At 43.4% G+C, this 19,604-nt stretch overlaps 1 protein-coding gene across 36 annotated transcripts in view; it reads left to right on the top strand.

Moving 5' to 3' along the window:
- Window positions 1-19,604, top strand: part of PTPRD (protein tyrosine phosphatase receptor type D) — an 878,514-nt gene that overhangs the window by 766,497 nt on the left and 92,413 nt on the right. For all 36 annotated transcript variants that reach the window (XM_069764541.1, XM_069764828.1, XM_069764762.1 and 33 more), the window contains one exon: window positions 1,962-2,085. In XM_069764541.1, the coding sequence (XP_069620642.1) occupies window positions 1,962-2,085 (124 nt within the window). The remainder of the gene's footprint in view (window positions 1-1,961; window positions 2,086-19,604) is intronic.

Here is a 19,604-nt window from a genome sequence, read left to right as displayed (position 1 = left end):
GGCGTCTTAAAAAACACACTGGGCTTTTACTCACCCTTCCTGGGTCCATCAATTCCTCTCCGCCACTGATTCATTCTCTGTTGATCAGCTGCAGCAGTGCTGTGATGTCAACAGCAGCTGAGTGATTGGCTGCAGCCCTTTAGAAGTCACATCACCTCTTCACTCAATAAATACCAGTTCTGTTAGGCACTCTTGTATTTAGGGAGGGTGTTTTAAAGCTCAGTTTCTTATTTTATATGTTGAGAAGCTTATGGACTAATAATATTTGAAACAGGACAACCTCTCTAATAGGTACAAGGTTGGCATCATTAGGGCAGTGACATTAGAACTTGGTAATTATTTTAAGCAAATATTCGAAAAGAAAAGGCTTTATATTTAAAGAAGTATTCTCAGATCATCGCCTTGAGTTCAGCAACTTGTAAACAGCTACCCAATTCGCCTTGCATAGGTGGTTTAAAGTGTGGGACCCTGCCCTATGTTATCCATTTGCCCAAATAGAGAACATGCAAGAGTGCTGTCTGCAAGAGGAATCTAGGGGAGAATGTGTTTGACATTAGGTTCTCCACCTCCCCTACAACTCCTTGCCCACCTCCTTCTTGAGATGAGTAGAACCTCTTAGTCAACATTGGGTGCTAGCACATGTGGAAACTGAAAGCAAAATTGGAAGTCAGCATCCATTAGAACAACTGTGAAATGTAAGGCTAATGGATTGGTCGGGTAGCTGATGTGGTTTTTAAATTGCTCGTTAAACAATCATTTGAATTTTTCAAGTGGTTGCTGGATAAACAATCACAAAACTCCAGCAGCTCATACCCACAGTGCTATCCAGCCATGGTCTGACCTCTCTGTGTAGCTTTAACCCAAGAGAGGGGAAGATAAAAATTTATTAATAAAAGGAAATTCAATTTCCAACATAGGATGGGCACACATACTCTACTTTTCTTAGAAACCCTCTAGAATAAAATGACGATTATCTCTGCATACACATCTCTGCTAATTTGAAACATCTGGTCCTCATTTTTGGAATTAATCTATTCTAGTGGTGAGATCCATCTGATTATATATTGATAGTATATTCCCTGGTGCTGCATTCCATAAATGTTTGTGGTGAATACCCTTTTTAATCGAAGAAGGTTATGTATTGTACACACAGTAACGTGTTTTTACAATATCTGGGGCAGCATAAAGTGTAGCAAGGCATCCTATTGTTAGTTTACTTACATCTATTTTATTATATACAAAACAGAGCTTTACAATATAAATCTTTTCACATCTTCCCTGTCAGCCTTCTAGTAGATCTAGACCGTTTCTCCAGCTCCGTAAGCAGAAGGCATGCTCTCATAAAGCCATACCTCATAATGGACTTGATGGTTTTCCCCACAGCCGTGTGGGATTATGTATATTTGTTATTATACTGGGAGCAATTCCATTAATATATATTGCTGTATGGCTGTTTATGCAGTTCTTAAGTGTAGGTTCATTGAAGGTCAATCTACACATTTAGCGTACCGGCAGATGCGTTTACGGAAGCCAACTGATAGATTCTTAGCTTCTCAGTTGTAGAAATGAATGAAAACTGTGTTGTATGGCAAAACGTAAAAATGGAATATTACCCACGCCTGCAATTTAGCGGAGTAGGTTATATGAAGAAATGATATCTATTCACATTGTATACAACCACACGAGTGATAAAAACACTGGCTCAGAAAGATATTAATTGTCAATGGCAAAAAACCTAAATATTCCCCATTGTGGCGTAGTGTAAATGTAATAACAATATAAATAAAAACTAAAAGTCAAAGATCAGTTGTGAATTGTTATATATTGTTATCTAACTATTTGTTAAAACTAAATATTTTGTGACTTTCTTGTTTTTTTAATTTGTAACTGTAAGCGTAACTTAGTGTTTTTGGTGCTATGTTCTACGTCACACCTTTTTTATGTTCTCTTGTTTTATTCAGTCTATTGATCCCGGGCAGCAGTTCACATGGGAGCACTCTAACCTGGAAGTTAATAAACCAAAGAATAGATATGCAAATGTAATTGCATACGATCACTCGCGTGTGCTGCTCTCAGCCATCGAAGGTAAGCCGTTCCTTCTTTCTTCCATGAATGGCATTGTAAATTTGTCAACATGTAATGAGCAGCTGCTTCTTTTCCCAAACTTATAAGTGTTTCTGCAAACTGAGCTAGTGGTTAATGTTCTTGACTTCATGGCCTGCACGTGAAGAATTATAAAAACTATAATCTGTTATCTCAGTATACATTTTGTTATTCCTCACGATGGCTGACTTGGCAGTTGAATTACCGTGAAGTATTCCTTGATAAGAGTGCACTTGCGTGGGCAGGCATTATTAAGAGGTGAGAAATCAGTCCATATTAAATGATTGTATAAGTGCTTACTACATCTAAAATTAGATCTGCACCCCTCCCCCGCCCTTACTCAGACTCCTTGCCCACCGTATATCTTTTCCTCATTGGTGGATTAGTTGCTTGTAGTTTCTAATCAGAATGTCCTTCCTCGGATAAATATACATCAAGCTCTGCATGCCCTGACCGTCTTCTACATTTGTGGTGAGCTTATGTTGATACGCAGCAGCCAATAGGAAAAAGCAGATCTGCAGCCTCAACTTGTAATGAAATAGGAGAATTTCGTACTGCCCAACTTCCTTAAGAAAATATACTTTAGACCAGGGGTCTCAAACTGCATTCCTCGAGGGCCGCAAACCATGCGTATTTTCAAGATTTCCTTATCATTGCACAAGGTGCTGCAATCATTATGTGTGTAAGTGATTAAATTATCACCTGTGCAGTACAAGGAAATCCTGAAAACATGACTTGTTTGCGGCTCTTGAGGAATGCAGTTTGACACCCCTGCTTTAGACACTGTCACTGATCTAGGAGTGAAATAAGTGGGCAGAGCTAAAATGCAGCCCATACTGAAGAAAAGCCAAGTACGCTCAGCCAACGAGCATCCTCCAACTCTATTCTCCTTATGCAGAGCTCAGTATTCCTTGTGTTACCGTGCATGTCCTGTTTGCCATAGTAGGTAGCTTGGGCTCTTTATAATACCTTTCTGTGGTGAGCCACATCATCCACAGTATATGATCTCAACGTCAACATACTACTATACTGAATTACAGTTTGTTGATGTGGAAGTCTTAGGCCAGGTTGGATTTGTCGTAGATTTTCGGTGCAGATTCACAAATAATTCTGCAGCCATTTACAGTACAATAGATGTATATGGGTTTTTCAAAATTCCAATCACATGTTGCAGAAAAAATCACAGTATATTAGAAGCATAGTGTGCTTTTCAATTGTGCAACAATCTCATTGCTATGTACATTGTAGTTTTCACCCTAGTCAATGCTTAGTAAATGGAGCAGGGAGAAATCTGTAGACACATTTCCAACAAAATCTGCATGTGTTACTTGGTTACTTATTTGTAACCAAATCTACAGCAGAGATTTTCCAGAATGTGTGATAATAGCCTAAATCCTCATAGAGGTTTTTTTAATTCAATGGGGTTGTTCGGCCTTAGAGTACAAGCCTACTCTGTGATTGCAGACTTCTCAATTCTCACTGTGCTGGGAGTGAGCAGCCATGTGACTGCACGTATGTGATTTACATACGGTACTTTTGGCCACATTCAGACTAGACATGCCATGCCTCACACTATACACTTGTATTCAGAGAGGTCAGGCACGTCTAGTCGGGATGTGTCCTTGCGTATGCGAATCACATACTTGTGTTCAAGAGCCCGCCACTCCAAGCGTCAGCACTGGACAATCTTCACAGTGTGCTGTGAGCGTGTTGCGAGGATCCACAAGTCTGCAGTCACATAAAGTGACTGCAAACTTGTACCCTAAGGCCACACAGCCACTTTAAAGTAGCCAACTGAAAATCCAGCCTGAGAGAAGTTACTTTTGAAGGCAACATAAAATGCTAGAGATTATCTTGCTTTAGACATGCCTTTTCCATAGGAATGTAATGGTAGGATCTCCACTTTGGAGACTTTTTAGAACAGCTCTTTTCATGCAATTTGATTGATTGTTCCTAATCACTTTAGTACCGTTAAAGTGACATTCATCATTGAAGACTGTTCTTTACACTCAGGTTGTTAACAATTGTTATATCTTCGGCCAGGTGAAGAAATAGCATGGATATGTGTTTGAGTAAGTTTGTGGCCTGCTTGTTCCACAAATGCTCTCAATGCTGTAGAATTACTTTCCCTATTTATTTGCCTGTGCTTGTTTATAGTCATCTCTTCTCTGCGGGTAACCCTACTATATAGAACAACACATCATAACCAGCAACCATCAAATCTGCCTTTATCAATGGGTAGCCCCAAATATCCATTCACACAATAGAACACTAATACATCCATACTGCGCAGTCTGTGCTGCTGCTATAAAGAACAGTTTAGCACCTTGGGAGAAAAATATTGTAACTTATCCAGCAGGAAATGGTGCAAATTAAGTTACACATAATAAAACAAGTCAAGAAATGACATGCTTTTCGCAAAAGAAATTTACATTTATTTCTCAGGCTATAATAGAGTTGAGAGGCTAGCTAATATATTTTTGTAACACATACCTCAAGATATTAGGTTATAAATGTCCCTTGTCAGCAATGGTGCCCTCATGTTTTAGAGGAAGCAAACTCGAGTTCCGAGAACAGATGCTACACTGGATTTGTGGTACTTCTGTTGATGCATGCTTAGGAAGGAAAGCTATATAAAATCTAATAAAAATGTATTAAATATTTTCTCATTTCCTTGCGTCAGGCACACATGACAACATTACTGTTATCTTACTCCATTATCCTAAAACAAATGATCTCTGCTGTACCAGGTCATTAGTAATAGACCAGTAGTGTCTTTCTGTAATCTTTGAGAACATTAGCCTCCAGAGAGGGGGCTGCAACTGCTCGGTATGTAAAGTATGGCAAAGAAATTCCAAAGAGCTAAAGATATTATCCATTTGGATTGGTTCTCATCATAATGTGGTTTGGGGCAGTTTTGAGCAGTTAAAAAAAGAGTATATTTATAGACAGTGTGAATATGTATGTATGTATATATATATATATATATATATATATATATATATATATATATATATATATATATATATATATATACCGTATATGTAATTTTGAAATAATAAATATAATATACAGCATTAAATACACCCACAGTGACTGGTAATCAGAAAGGCTAAACCCGTACAAAAGCATCAAGGCCCTGATTGAACAAAGCAATTGCACCAGAGATTGAATATAAACTGCTTTGAAATACTGTTAATTATTTGCGCAATATGGCGTTTCGAGAAAAAAATTGACTTCTGGAGTTTCTATGCCAGATTCTGCCAAAAGGGGCACAGCTGTGGAGGTACGGGCCCGGCGACACCTGCTCATCTAGGTCAGGACGAGCTGCGGGTTACCCGTCCGGACTGTAGTAAGATTTGTGGTGAATTTAAGATGCTCCTGATACATTTAAGAGACCTGCACCTCTTTATGAATCAGGAGCGTATGACTCTTAACACAACCCCTCATCACGACCAGTGTTCTAATCCCAAATCTTCTTTTACATTACAAGACCATTTCGTTTGGCACATTAAGTGGTATTTATGGAAGCATTCCCATATTTTGTTATTTCATTCAATGCTAATATACAGTACATGAGGTAAATAATTTTGTTTTATTACTATTATTTTATCCTTTCTATTCCAGTCACTCCATTGTCCCATGTGACCACTCTCTAAGGCAGTGTTCCCCAACTCCGGTCCTCAAGAGCCACCAACAGGTCATGTTTTCAGGATTTTCCTTAGTATTGCATAGGTCATAATTGCATCACCTGCTCAAGTATTAATTCTATTACCTGGGCAATGTTAAGGACATCCTGAAAACATGACCTGTTGGTGGCTCTTGAGGACTGGAGCTGGGGAACACTGCTCTAAGGGTATGTTCACACTGGCATATAACACGGGCAAGTGCTATGTGATGTTTTATCAGATAGCACTCAGCCCAATGTTATACTATGGGGCAGTGCAGATCTGTAATTATTTTATCATGTCGGATTGGAATGAGAAATCAGTCGTGACATGCTGCTAGTGGCTAGTCACCGCCCATATAAAACTTTCTTTTATTGCATATCCTTAAAACATTGCAATGAGAGAATGGTTTGGACACTTCATGGCACCATGGTTCTATGAAGTGTCCAAACCATTCTCTTACTGCAATATTTTAAGGACATGCAATAAAAGAAAGTTTTATATGGGCGGTGAGTGCCACCTCTTTTTGCTTACTTTGGACATATGTTTTACCTTTTTTCTGGTGTGTGCCCGAGCTCTTCTTTTGACCAGTGTTTTTGTACTCTCTTATGAGGCAAAATCAAGTGGCAGCAGTCAGGGATTTTATGTCGTTTTTCTTCTGCACAATTTGTTGCTGGTGATCAACAATTTGTTGCACACATCATTTATTATTATAATGGGGTCCATTCTTTTTAATATATTTATTTCTATGGCTTATGTAGCTCCAGCATGTTGTGCTACTTTCTCTATCCCATTGTAGATTGTAAGCTCTCACGAGCAGGGTCGTCTTATTTCGCTTTAATTATTGTATTGTTAGCGTTATTACTTATGACTGTTGTGCTTGAAACTGTAAAGCACTGCGGAATATGTTGGCGCTATATAAATAAAGATTATTATTATTATAATCTGATATCCCCATCTCAGACAAAAACGTCACAACTACTGTGCTGACTCAATAAGTGGAGTCTAAACCTCCTCTGACATTAACCCCTTTCTGACCTCGGACGGGATAGTACGTCTGAGGTCAGAAGCCCTGCTTTGATGCGGGCTCCGGCGGTGAGCCCACATCAAAGCCGGGACATGTCAGCTGTTTTGAACAGCTGACGTGCTCGTAATAGGCGCGGGCAGAATCGCGATCTGCCCGCGTCTATTAACGTTGTGCCTGCTTCTAGCCTCCCATGAAGGCTACTGAAGCATGGCAAAAGTAAAAAAAAAAAAATGTGAAAAAAATAAAAAAAATATAAAAGTTTAAATCACCCCCCTTTCGCCCCATTCAAAATAAATCAATTAAAAAAAATCAAGCCTACACATATTTGGTATCGCCACGTTCAGAATCGCCCGATCTATCAATAAAAAAAAGTATTAACCTGATCGCTAAACGGCGTAGCAAGAATGACGTTTTTTTAGGTCGCCACGACATTGAATTAAAATGCAATAACGGGCGATCAAAAGAACGTATCTGCACCAAAATTCTATCATTAAAAACGCCAGCTCGGCACGCAAAAAATAAACCCTCACCCGACCCCAGATCACGAAAAATGGAGACGCTACGAGTATCGGAAAATGGCACCATTTTTTTTATTTTTATTTTTTTTTAGCAAAGTTTGGATTTTTTTTTCACCACTTAGATAAAAAATAACTTAGACATGTTAGATGTCTATGAACTCGTAATGACTTGGAGAATCATAATGGCTGGTCAGTTTTAGCATTTAGTGAACCTAGCAAAAAAGCCAAGCAAAAAACAAGTGTGGGATTGCACTTTTTTTGCAATTTCACCGCACTTGGAATTTTTTCCCCGTTTTCTAGTACACGACATGGTAAAACCAATGATGTCGTTCAAAAGTACAACTCATCCCGCAAAAAATAAGCCCTCACATGGCCAAATTGACGGAAAAATAAAAAGGTATGGCTCTGGGAAGGAGGGGAGCGAAAAACGAACACGGAAAAACGGAAAATCCCAAGGTCATGAAGGGGTTAACATCAACTTATAAAGCTTATAAAGTGCGAGCTAATAGCTTCATGCCATGGGTTTCTATGGCTGAACAGCTGCATGTTAAGCCTTACATTACCAAGCACAAGGCCAAGTCTTGAATAGAGTAGTTTAAAACACTGGATTCAGGAGCAGTGGAAACGTGTTCTGAGGGGTGACATCTCACACTTTTCTATCTGGCAATCTAAAGTAAGAATCTGGGTTTGATGAAATGAAGGTTTCCTGTCTGACTGCATTGTGCCAATTGTAAAGTTTGGAGGTTTATGTTTTAGGATTGTTTTTCACAGGTTGGCCTAGGCTCCTTCCAGTGAAGGGAAATATTAATGCTTCATTTGGAATAGTTGTATGCTTACAGTTTGTGGGAATAGTTTGGATGGCGCCTCTTTCTGCTCCAACATGACTGTGCCCCAATGTCCATAAAAGTATAACTGGTTGAGTTTAGTGTGAATGAACCTGTCTGGTCTCACAAAGCCCTGATCTCAACCTCATGAATCATATACGGGATAAACTGGAATAGAAACTGTGAGCTAGGCTTTATCATCCAGGGTCAATGATTGACCTCACAAATGCTCTTCTAGATGAATGGACACAATTTATCACTCACACATTCCAAAATCTTGTAGAAAGCCTTTCTAGAAGGGTGGTAGCTGTTATAGCAGCAGAGATGGGGAAGTGGGAAGGGGAAACTGCATAATAATGCCTATGGATTAAATATGGGATTTCATATACCTTCCTGTAGTTATATCTTTAGGTGTCCCATACCTTTGTTCATTTAGTGTGTATAGTATAAGTATATATACTTGAAAACACATTACTTTGCCTATACATCTGTATTTGTATTTCCCACAATCTAGCATCTGTAATCGAATTCAGCAGCGTTCTCCAGTGTGGCTCCATTTTCTAAAATACAATAATGTCATTAAACGTGAATCTGAATGGGCTAAACAGGGGGTCACTGCTAGTTCAGTATAATCTAGTCTGTAATCACCCTGTCGGTGTGCTGTGCGGTCGCTGACATTCCCCATCCAATCCCGCTACACTGTGTGAATACTAAATGGCTCTGAAAGTTTATACAAATAATGTGCTGAGCTATCATATTGCCTGCTCTTTAAAATGTGTGTTATTAGTTTTCACATAAACCCGCACCAACCATAACAACGTCTTTACGGTAAATGCAAAAATGATTTATTTCAAGTCTTTTATTGCTTATAGTTTGAAAGCTCCGTCATATTTTCTGCCTATATATCAGCCATGGACCAAGTCGACCAAGGTCATCTGCTCATTATTCTTCTAATCTGTACAATTCCTGGCCAGAATAATGTTTGATATATCTCTACTGCGGTTTAAATCAAAAGCATCTTAGTTTGACTTGGGTTTCTCTTGATTGTTTGCATGATAGCTTTCTGTAAGTGATTGACTGCTAATCACTGGATCTGTGTTACCAGGGATGAAAAATGAATATTCTTTTTACTCCTGAATTATGCATATTACAAATCTAAAGTAATATACGAGGCTGGAGATGTTCCTGCCTACACCACCAGCTAATCCATCTTTAAAAGAGTTCACTGCTGGTACAGAGACTTGTTGTTTTCTCCCTGTCGGAAGGGAACGTTGTGATGTTACCGCATCAGACCATTTCATAGCCCAGCCATGGTTCAAATGTCATTGTGATATCGCCTCTTTGTATTAATTGCTTTTTAAAATTAGAAGCGGCTTATCGTTTATTTTTTATTACTGGTGCGATTGGAAGATTATTTTGTGTTGAGTAATTTCATTTGTTTCCTTAATATTTTTACTGTCATTTTTTCAGTTGAGTTTGCTTATAATCAAGTCTATTTTATGTTCAAGGTTGGGTTCACAATCTAAGATGGCAAACACTATAAAAAAAAGAAAAATATGTAAAATAATAACACATTATTCCACCTTTTGAAATAAGTTTTTAAAAAAAGCCATTAAACATGTAGCTAGGCCCTAAAATCACACAAGGACAGATATATAATGATGGGGTGATATGATGCGGTACTGTCTGACTTAGGCTGGTTTCAAATTTGTGTCTTTTGCCGCTGCGTTTTAGCGCAAAAAAAACGCATGCGATTTTTTTCTATACTTAAAGGGAAGGTGCCATCAAAAAAATTTTTTTTTCAGAAATTGTAAAAATGTAAAGAATTAATGATTACATTTTCTTAAAAAAATTATCATTTGTTTATAATTTAGTAAAATATGAAAAATAATTTGAAAAGTTTTGGAATTTCCACTTTTCAACACTAGGGGGAGCAGCTGCTGAAATTTCAGAAAAACCTAGTGTACAACTAGCTCACATTACTGCACTGCAGTAATTATGGGCGGAGTCTGCTGACGTGTGTGATGTCTCCTCTCCTCTCCTTATGGGTGTTTGCTAAGGGATTAGAGAGGATGATATTCAGGAACCCAATGAGCAGCCATTTTGTTGGTGACTGCAGAGTATAGCTGCCGTCACACTATCAGTATTTGGTCAGTATTTTACCTCAGTATTTGTAGCCAAAACCAGGAGTGGAACAAATAGAGGAAAAGTATAATAGAAACATATGCTCCACTTCTGCATTTATCACCCACTCCTGGTTTTGGCTACAAATACTGAGGTAAAATACTGACCAAATAATGATAGTGTGAAGGCAGCCTTATACTGACAAGTAGACAGTCACCAAGGATGGCAGGCAGCAAAAGGATTCTGGGAGATATGTGGTGGAGGGAGCAGGGTGACAGCAGCACAGAGTATTTCAGGAGAGCAGTGTGCTGGTCTACAGGGGCCCCCTGTTTGGTGCGCGGAGCAGCCAGGGATTGTACATAGAGTGCTGTCTTTTATACACATGGATGGACCGTCTGCTCCACAGAATTCCAGGAAACATTTCTGCGGATTGATGGCCTGGTCTGATCCAGACTTTGCATGCAGACCCCATTCCCCTCCTCAGATCCTGTCTTCTCCATCCTGTCCTGGCGATGTGTGAAAGCGAGGCGATAGGCGCAGTCTGGGGTGACGCTGGGAAGGAAATGTAGCCATATAATAACGATAAAAATGAGACCCCTCTCTTCAGCTGCCTCACCAGCCCTGACTGCACCTAACTGGAGGTCATGCTGCCCCCTCTATTACCCCAGACCCGCGTGCAGGTGCTCAGCCAGAGCCACCATAGAATGGGTCCGCTTTCTGAAGATAATACTGCCATAGTGTTCTCACATAATACCGCCATATAGATCACACACAATACTATCAAATAGATCACACAATACTGTCATACAGTTCTCACATAATACCACCATATAGATCACACATAATACCGCCAGTGTTCTCACATACCGCCATATAGATCACACATAATACCGCGAGTGTTCTCACATACCGCCATATAGATCACACATAATACCGCCAGTGTTCTCACATACCACCATATAGATCACACATAATACCGCCAGTGTTCTCACATCCCACCATATGCTTCTCACATAATACCGCCATATAGATCACCCATAATGCCGCCACATAGATCTCACATGTATTGTAAATAAAGACTCGGCCAGAATAAAGTCCTTTATTAATCTTTTTTATACCATACCGAACGCATAATCCTCGACTTCCTCATCTCCCACAACAAAAATAATAAACCACAATGGGGAAAGACACGCAGGGGGGAGAGGAGTGCATAGGAGAGGATTAGATACTGACTGCTGAGCCGTGTATCTAATCCTGTCCTGTGTGATACTGTGCTGCGCCATGTATCTAATCCTATCTTGTGTGATACTGTACACAGGACAGGATTAGCTACACAAGACTAGATTAGCTACACAGGACAGAGGTAGCAGTGGTAGATGGTATATAGAGGCAGGCAGCAGTGGTAGATGGTATATAGAGGCAGGCAGCAGTGGTGGATGGTATATAGAGGCAGGCAGCAGTCGTAGATGGTATATAGAGGCAGGCAGCAGTGGTAGATGGTATATAGAGGCAGGCAGCAGTGGTAGGTGGTATATAGAGGCAGGCAGCAGTCGTAGATGGTATATAGAGGCAGGCAGCAGTCGTAGATGGTATATAGAGGCAGGCAGCAGTGATAGATGGTATATACAGACAGGCAGCAGTGGTAGATGGTATATAAAGGCAGGCAGCAGTGGTAGGTGGTATACAGAGGCAGGTAGCGGTGGTATACATAGGCAGGTAGCGGTGGTATATAGGGGCAGGTAGCAGTGGTATATAGGGGCAGGTAGCAGTGGTATATAGTGGCTGGTAGCAGTGGTATATAGTGGCTGGTAGCAGTGGTATATAGTGGCTGGTAGCAGTGGTATATAGGGGCAGGTAGCAGTGGTATATAGTGGCTGGTAGCAGTGGTATATAGGGGCTAGTAGCAGTGGTATATAGTGGCTGGTAGCAGTGGTATATAGGGGCTAGTAGCAGTGGTATATAGGGGCTGGTAGCAGTGGTATATAGGGGCTGGTAGCAGTGGTATATAGTGGCTGGTAGCAGTGGTATATAGGGGCTGGTAGCAGTGGTATATAGGGGCTGGTAGCAGTAGTATATAGGGGCAGGTAGCAGTGGTATATAGGGGCTGGTAGCAGTGGTATATAGGGGCTAGTAGCAGTGGTATATAGGGGCTGGTAGCAGTGGTATATAGGGGCTGGTAGCAGTGGTATATAGGGGCTAGTAGCAGTGGTATATAGTGGCAGGTAGCAGTGGTATATAGGGGCAGGTAGCAGTGGTATATAAGGGCTGGTAGCAGTGGTATATAGTGGCAGGTAGCAGTGGTATATAGGGGCAGGTAGCAGTGGTATATAGGGGCTAGTAGCAGTGGTATATAGTGGCAGGTAGCAGTGGTATATAGGGGCAGGTAGCAGTGGTATATAGGGGCTAGTAGCAGTGGTATATAGGGGCTAGTAGCAGTGGTATATAGTGGCAGGTAGCAGTGGTATATAGGGGCAGGTAGCAGTGGTATATAAGGGCTGGTAGCAGTGGTATATAGGAGCAGGTAGCAGTGGTATATAGGAGCAGGTAGCAGTGGTATATAGGGGCTAGTAGCAGTGGTATATAGGGACAGGTAGCAGTGGTATATAGTGGCTGGTAGCAGTGGTATATAGGGGCAGGTAGCAGTGGTATATAGTGGCTGGTAGCAGTGGTATATAGGGGCTAGTAGCAGTGGTATATAGGGGCTAGTAGCAGTGGTATATAGGGGCTGGTAGCAGTGGTATATAGGGGCTGGTAGCAGTGGTAGATGCATAAGAAAATAAAAACTCTTTACTTACCTTCAGTCCTCTTCCAGGAAGTGCTGAGTCATGTTCAGGGCGCAGAGCAGTGTGACGATCTCCCTGCTCTGCTCTGAACGGCAGTGAGCAGTGATTGCAGCCTGTGCTGTAATACTAAGTACAGGCTGCAATCACAGCTCCTGGCTACAGATACTCACCCTGAACCTCGCTCCCAGGAGCAGCTTCTCCCTCGCAGCTCCTGCTATGATCGCACACACTGAGCTGTGTGTGCGATGACAGAGGAAAAAAACAAAATGGCCGCGATCTCCTCTCACAGCTGTGACGTAGCAGCCCAGGGGGCGTGCCCAAGTCACAGCTGAGAGGCAGGAGGAGCGGTCGGAGCCCGACTGTTGGCTCCTATGCCCATGGCTGCCGTAAGTGAGGTGTGCAAGTGTCGTGTCCAGACACTTACACCCACACTAATGAAAATGGCGGCCTCCAGTGGCAAAAGTAAAAATGAATAAATAAAAAAGTATTAAAGTACTACATTTGCTTTTGTATTAAAAATAATTGATTATATAATCAATAATTATTAATACAAAAACTAAAATCACGGCACCCTCCCTTTAACATTAAAAACGCATGCATTTTTTTGCATGCGTTTTGTCGACGCATGCGTCGTTTCTATGCTTGCGTTTTGTTGCGGAAATGCAACATGTAATAATTTCTAGAGGCTTTTTTTGCCACAAAAAAAGCATGCTTTTTTGCGGCAAAAAAACGTATTGCTATCTATGTAAACGCATGCGTTTTTAAGCACATGCGTTTGCTTGCGTTTTTAAACGCATGCGTTTCAATAGAAAAATGTGAATTCTGTGGCAGAGCTCCCTCCTGTGGTCACAAGTGGTACTGCGGCTTCTGAGTTTCCTCCCTCAGGTGATCTGGTGAGGTCGTTAGGTGCTTCTCTACTTAACTCCACCTAATGCTTTGATCCATGCTTCCTGTCAATGTTCCAGTGTTGGACTTGTTTTTCCCTGGATCATTCCTGTGGCCTGCTGCTCTGCATAGCTAAGTTCTTCTTTGCTATTTGTTTGCTATTTTTTCTGTCCATCTTGTCTAATTGTTTTGCTGGAAGCTCTGGGACGCAAAGGGTGTACCTCCGTGCCGTTAGTTCGGTAACTGTATGTGCTCTGACCGCTATGTCCATTGTGATACTGAATTGCCTATCACAACAACCCCCCAACCCTAACCCTAAAGGGATCCTAACCCTAAAGGGATCCTAACCCTAACCCTAGGGATCCTAACCCTAACCCTAGGGATCCTAACCCTAACCTTAACCCTAGGGATCCTAACCCTAACCCTAAAGGAATCCTAACCCTAAAAGGATCCTAACCCTAACCCTAGGGATCCTAACCCGAACCCTAGCTATTTCTGTTTATAGTGGGTTTTCTAGTTGATTTTGATGATTGGCAGCTGTCACACACTTCTCATCATGCGTTTCAAATACGCAAACGCAGGAAAAAACGCATGTAAACGCGTCAAAACGCTGCGTTTTTTTACCACATGCAAAAACGCATGCGTCTAAAAAACGCAGCGTTTGCACACGTTTACATGCGTTTTTTTCACCACCTGCGTTTGCGTTTAAAACGCTGCGTTTTTAAATGTGAAACTAGCCTTAGCCAAAAAAGGCAAAACTACACATTTACACAGCAAATCTCAACTATTTTTCGTTTTGGCCAGGTGGTTTTTCAAGGGGAATGCATGTTGAATTTGTTTTTCTGTGTAAAGAAAACCACACCTCTCAATGGTCTAATAGGGGGTGTTCTCCAGCATCAAAAGAAAGTAGTAATACTTTTTTTACCCTATATAACTAAAGGCTAAGTTTTAAGTACTTTCCTTTGGTACTGGAGAACATCCCCTTTTGGACCATTGAGAGCTATTTGACCTGGAATCCCAGACCAGCACATACTCCATGCACAACACCCAGACCAGAGATTGTCTACTCTGGAAGTCTCCTGGGATACTTATCGCTAACACAGAAGTGGTGAGCTGAATTGACACTTTTTCTATTTTTTTTTGTAAAATAAAACCTTCCCTCAAACAATAACCACATTGCAAATTGCAGCCATTTGCAGTAAAAGGCATGCGTGATTTCCAGCATTGTAGTTAGTCACAACGTGTGCATCCATCCAGTCTGGTGGAAGAGAAATGTGGTTATCATCCATATCAGCATTCAACTCAGGGACGGACATATCATTGGTGCCACCTGTGTAGCCATACAGGGGTCCAGGAGGTAAGGGGGCCCATTTTCACCTCCGAAGCAGCTGTAATTGTTTATTATAATCACCTATTGGACTGCAAAGGGCCCTTATTTTGTTCTTGCACAGGGGCCCTCTTCCGTCTGTGTCCATCAGTGGTTCAACTGAAATCTTAATGCTGTTGCTGATCAGTGGCTTATGATTGGCTGCAAAACTCATGTGACGCCCTTGTCGGATAAATACAGTGCTGGGCAAGGAGGGATATTTCTTGTCCAGGATCCATTTCTCTAATTATTCACCTCCTTGAGCCCATTAATAGTGATCGTGTACTGGTGCATTGATAACCACTTTAATTCATTTTTATAGCACTCTGAGCTTAATTATTTTGATGACGCCAACAGTCCACTACTAGTACAACCCCTTCTTGTTAGGACTGGCGGAACGCACCAAGTATAAGGTGTAATGGTATTAGGTGCGTTCGCCGTCCGAGGTCCACCGTGCAGGTGAAAACCCTGCTGCTAGTAGAGATGGACGAGATGGCGGTACAATATGAATACACACTTGGGTTAACTTCACCCAGTGTGAAGGAAGCGAACCCTGTTGAGTCACAGGGCCTCGGTACCGCACCAAGAGAATATATTTAGAGGCACGAGATTCCGTGCGGTGCCGCACTGGCGGACGCCACTAACCACCCAGGCTTGGGTTAGGAAAGCGCAGAGAAAGCGCACGGCGCCGCACTGGCGGTCACAGCAATAAGATGCTGTAATGTGTGTACCGTGCTGATGGCTAAGTCGGGCGCTAGGTAGCAATCACCCACCTTCCGCGAGCAGTCATACAATAGGGAGGGGATTTTAAAGAACGACTTTCACTCACAACACACACACATTTACAAAAGACAATACTAGCGCATGGCCGTGCGGCCATGCGAGGCTTAAATAGCTGCAGCATGTTTAGGACCTTCCAAAGAAGGACCAATGGAGTGCTGCAGCACCTGAGCATGTGACCCTGGATCTCCACTGAGAGATCTCGCCCTGGGCATGCTCAGAGTGCAGAGCAGGATTTAGTCCTAGCAGCTACAAGGACCTTAGCTGCAGTATCTGATCATGTGACCCTCGATCTCCACTGAGAGATCTTACTCTGGGCATGCTCAGAATGTAAAAAGCAGGACTTAGCCCCAGAAACGTCCGCTCGCCGCTGCCCAGCACTGACTTCAATGGGAGAAGCAGGAAACGCAGCAGTAACTCTAAGCACAGAGTCAGACTGAGCGAGACGCTGGGATCGACGTCTCTGCTGAGCAAGCTCCACTGCGGCAGGAGAAGAATGGGAGACCGCAGCGGAGATGGCCCGAGATTCCCCCTGTGCAGAGGTAGGAACTCGACCCCTAACATTCCCCCCCTCCTAGGGCCCCCCCCCTGCCTTGGGCCTCGCTACGTTCGAAGGCAGCAATGAGCTGCGGAGCCCGAATGTGCTCAGCAGGCTCCCAGGACCTGTCCTCAGGGCCATAACCCTTCCAACCCACCAAATAGAATTTTTTACCACGTACCACCTTGTACCCCAAAATAGCGTTCACCTCGTAATCATCCGTAGACGAACCCGATGTCCCGGCAGATGACTCAGAAAACCGGGACATGTATACGGGCTTAAGGAGGGACACATGAAAGGTGTCGGTGATACCAAGGCGTGGAGGAAGGGCCAGATGGTAGACCACAGGATTAACCTGTTCGAGGACCTTGAAGGGACCCAAGTAGCGAGGTGCAAACTTAGTGGACTCTACATGCAGCCTGATGTTACGGGCGGAGAGCCACACTAAATCGCCAGGAGCAAAGGTCGGGGCAGGGCGCCGATGTGCATCGGCGGAGGACCTCATTCTCTCCTTTGAGGCCCGAATGGCATCCTGAGTGCGGTCCCAAATGTCCCGTGCCTCCACTGCCCAGTCTGCCACCCTGGAGTCAGCAGAGGACACGGGCATAGGCACAGGAACCCGCGGATGCTGGCCGTAATTAAGGAGGAAAGGTGTCTGACCAGTGGAGTCGGCTACAGCGTTATTAAGGGCGAACTCTGCCCATGGTAATAAAGATGCCCAGTCATCCTGCCTGGCAGAAACAAAATGTCGTAGATATGTGACCAGAGTCTGATTCGCCCTCTGAGATTTAACTCAATGCTGAGAAGACGACAAAGCTCTCTCCAGAACCGAGACGCAAACTGGGGACCCCGGTCACTGACAATTTTGTCTGGCATGCCGTGTAGGCAGAAGATGTGTCTTATGAACAATGCTGCCAAGGCCCGTGCAGAAGGTAACCGTGGGAGCGGCACCAAATGCACCATTTTCAAGAAATGATCGGTAATAACCCAAATGACGGTACAGCCGCGAGACTTGGGCAAACCCACTACAAAGTCCATCCCGACCATCTCCCAGGGCCTGTCTGCCACCGGCAAGGGATAGAGTAACCCAGACGGCCGTTGTCGAGGAGATTTATTTTTGGCGCATGAGACACACGCCAGAACGTAATCTCTGACATCTCGGAGCATATGCGGCCACCAGTACGTCCTCGCCAGCAGCTCAGATGTCCTTTTTGTCCCAAAGTGTCCACCCACCCTGGAGGAATGAGCCCAAGAGATTACCTCCGGTCGTAAATTTATGGGCACAAAAGTCTTGCCCGGAGGCACAGACTCAAGCGACACCGGAGCCACGGTTCTCAAGCTCTCAGAAGGAACAATAAGCCGAGGCTCTCCTTCCTCCTCAGATGACACAACAGAGCGAGAAAGGGCATCAGCTCGAATGTTCTTCTCCCCAGCGAGATAATGGAGGGTGAAGTGGAATCGGGAGAAGAATAAGGACCATCTGGCCTGGCGAGAATTTAGCCGCTGGGCTGTTTGCAAATATAGCAAATTTTTGTGGTCTGTGAAAACTTGAAAGGGAAAACGAGCCCCCTCCAAGAGATGTCTCCACTCTGAGAAAGCCAATTTCATCGCTAGCAACTCCCTGTCCCCGATGGAATAATTCCTCTCCTCTGGTGTGAAGGTCTTGGAGAAGAAGAAGCACGGATGCTTCCGACCTTGAGCATCCTTTTGGAAGAGGACTGCTCCAGCACCAACGGAAGAGGCATCCACCTCCATTATAAACGGCTTATCGACATCGGGACGATGTAGGATGGGAGCGCCAGCAAAATGAGACTTAGTAGAAGAAAAGGCCCTGGAGACCTCTTCAGACCACACTTTGGGATTTGCTCCCTTCTTGGTGAGGGCTACCAAGGGAGCTACCAGAGTTGAGAAGTGGGGAATGAACTTGCGGTAATAATTAATGAACCCCATAAAGCGCTGCACCGCCTTAAGAGAATGGGGCTCTTGCCAGTCCATCACAGCCTGTAGTTTGGCAGGATCCATAGCCAATCCCTGGGCGGAGATGATATAGCCCAGGAACGGTAAAGACTCCTGCTCAAACATACACTTCTCCAACTTTGCATAAAGAGAGTTTGCCCGTAGGAGGTCGAAGACTCTGCCAACATCTCTCCGGTGGGAGTCAATATCTGGAGAAAAGATGAGAATATCATCCAGATAGACTACAACCGAGGTGGAAAGCATATCCCGGAAGATGTCGTTGACAAAGTCTTGGAAAACGGCTGGGGCATTACAGAGCCCGAAGGGCATCACCAGATACTCATAGTGCCCATCTCTGGTGTTAAACGCCGTTTTCCATTCGTCCCCCTCACGGATGCGAATCAGGTTGTAAGCACCCCGCAGATCTAGTTTGGTAAACACCCTTGCTCCCCGAAGCCTATCGAAAAGCTCAGATATCAAGGGCAAAGGATACTTGTTCTTAACGGTGATAGCGTTAAGATCCCTGTAGTCTATGCATGGACGTAGTTCCCCATTCTTCTTCTGCACGAAAAAGAACCCTGCCCCAGCAGGTGACACTGACTTCCTGATGAACCCTCTTGCCAGATTCTCTTGAATGTACTGAGACATTGCCTCCGTCTCCGGGAGAGATAATGAATAGACTCGACCCCGGGGAGGCTCAGCACCAGGCAAGAGATCAATAGGACAGTCATAGGGGCGATGGGGCGGAAGGGTCTCCGCCGCCTTTTTGGAGAACACGTCTGCATACGACCAATATTGCTTGGGGAGAGAGGATAGATCTGCGGGTACCTCTGTAGTAGCAACCTGAATGCACTCTCGGTGACACCTACCCCCACATGATTCACCCCATCCCAGAATTCTGCCTGAGGACCACTCGATGTGAGGAGAGTGGTACCGTAACCAAGGTATCCCCAACAGGACCTCATCAATCCCCTCAGGAATGATGAGCAGAGATATAGTCTCCTGATGGGATGGTGACATGGACAGAGTAAA

The sequence above is a fragment of the Ranitomeya imitator genome, chromosome 1 (assembly GCF_032444005.1).
Source record: "Ranitomeya imitator isolate aRanImi1 chromosome 1, aRanImi1.pri, whole genome shotgun sequence".
In the NCBI taxonomy this organism is placed as follows: Eukaryota; Metazoa; Chordata; class Amphibia; order Anura; family Dendrobatidae; genus Ranitomeya; species Ranitomeya imitator.
The sequence above is the reverse complement of the archived record's forward strand: the minus strand, read 5'-3'. Positions and strand labels throughout refer to the sequence as shown.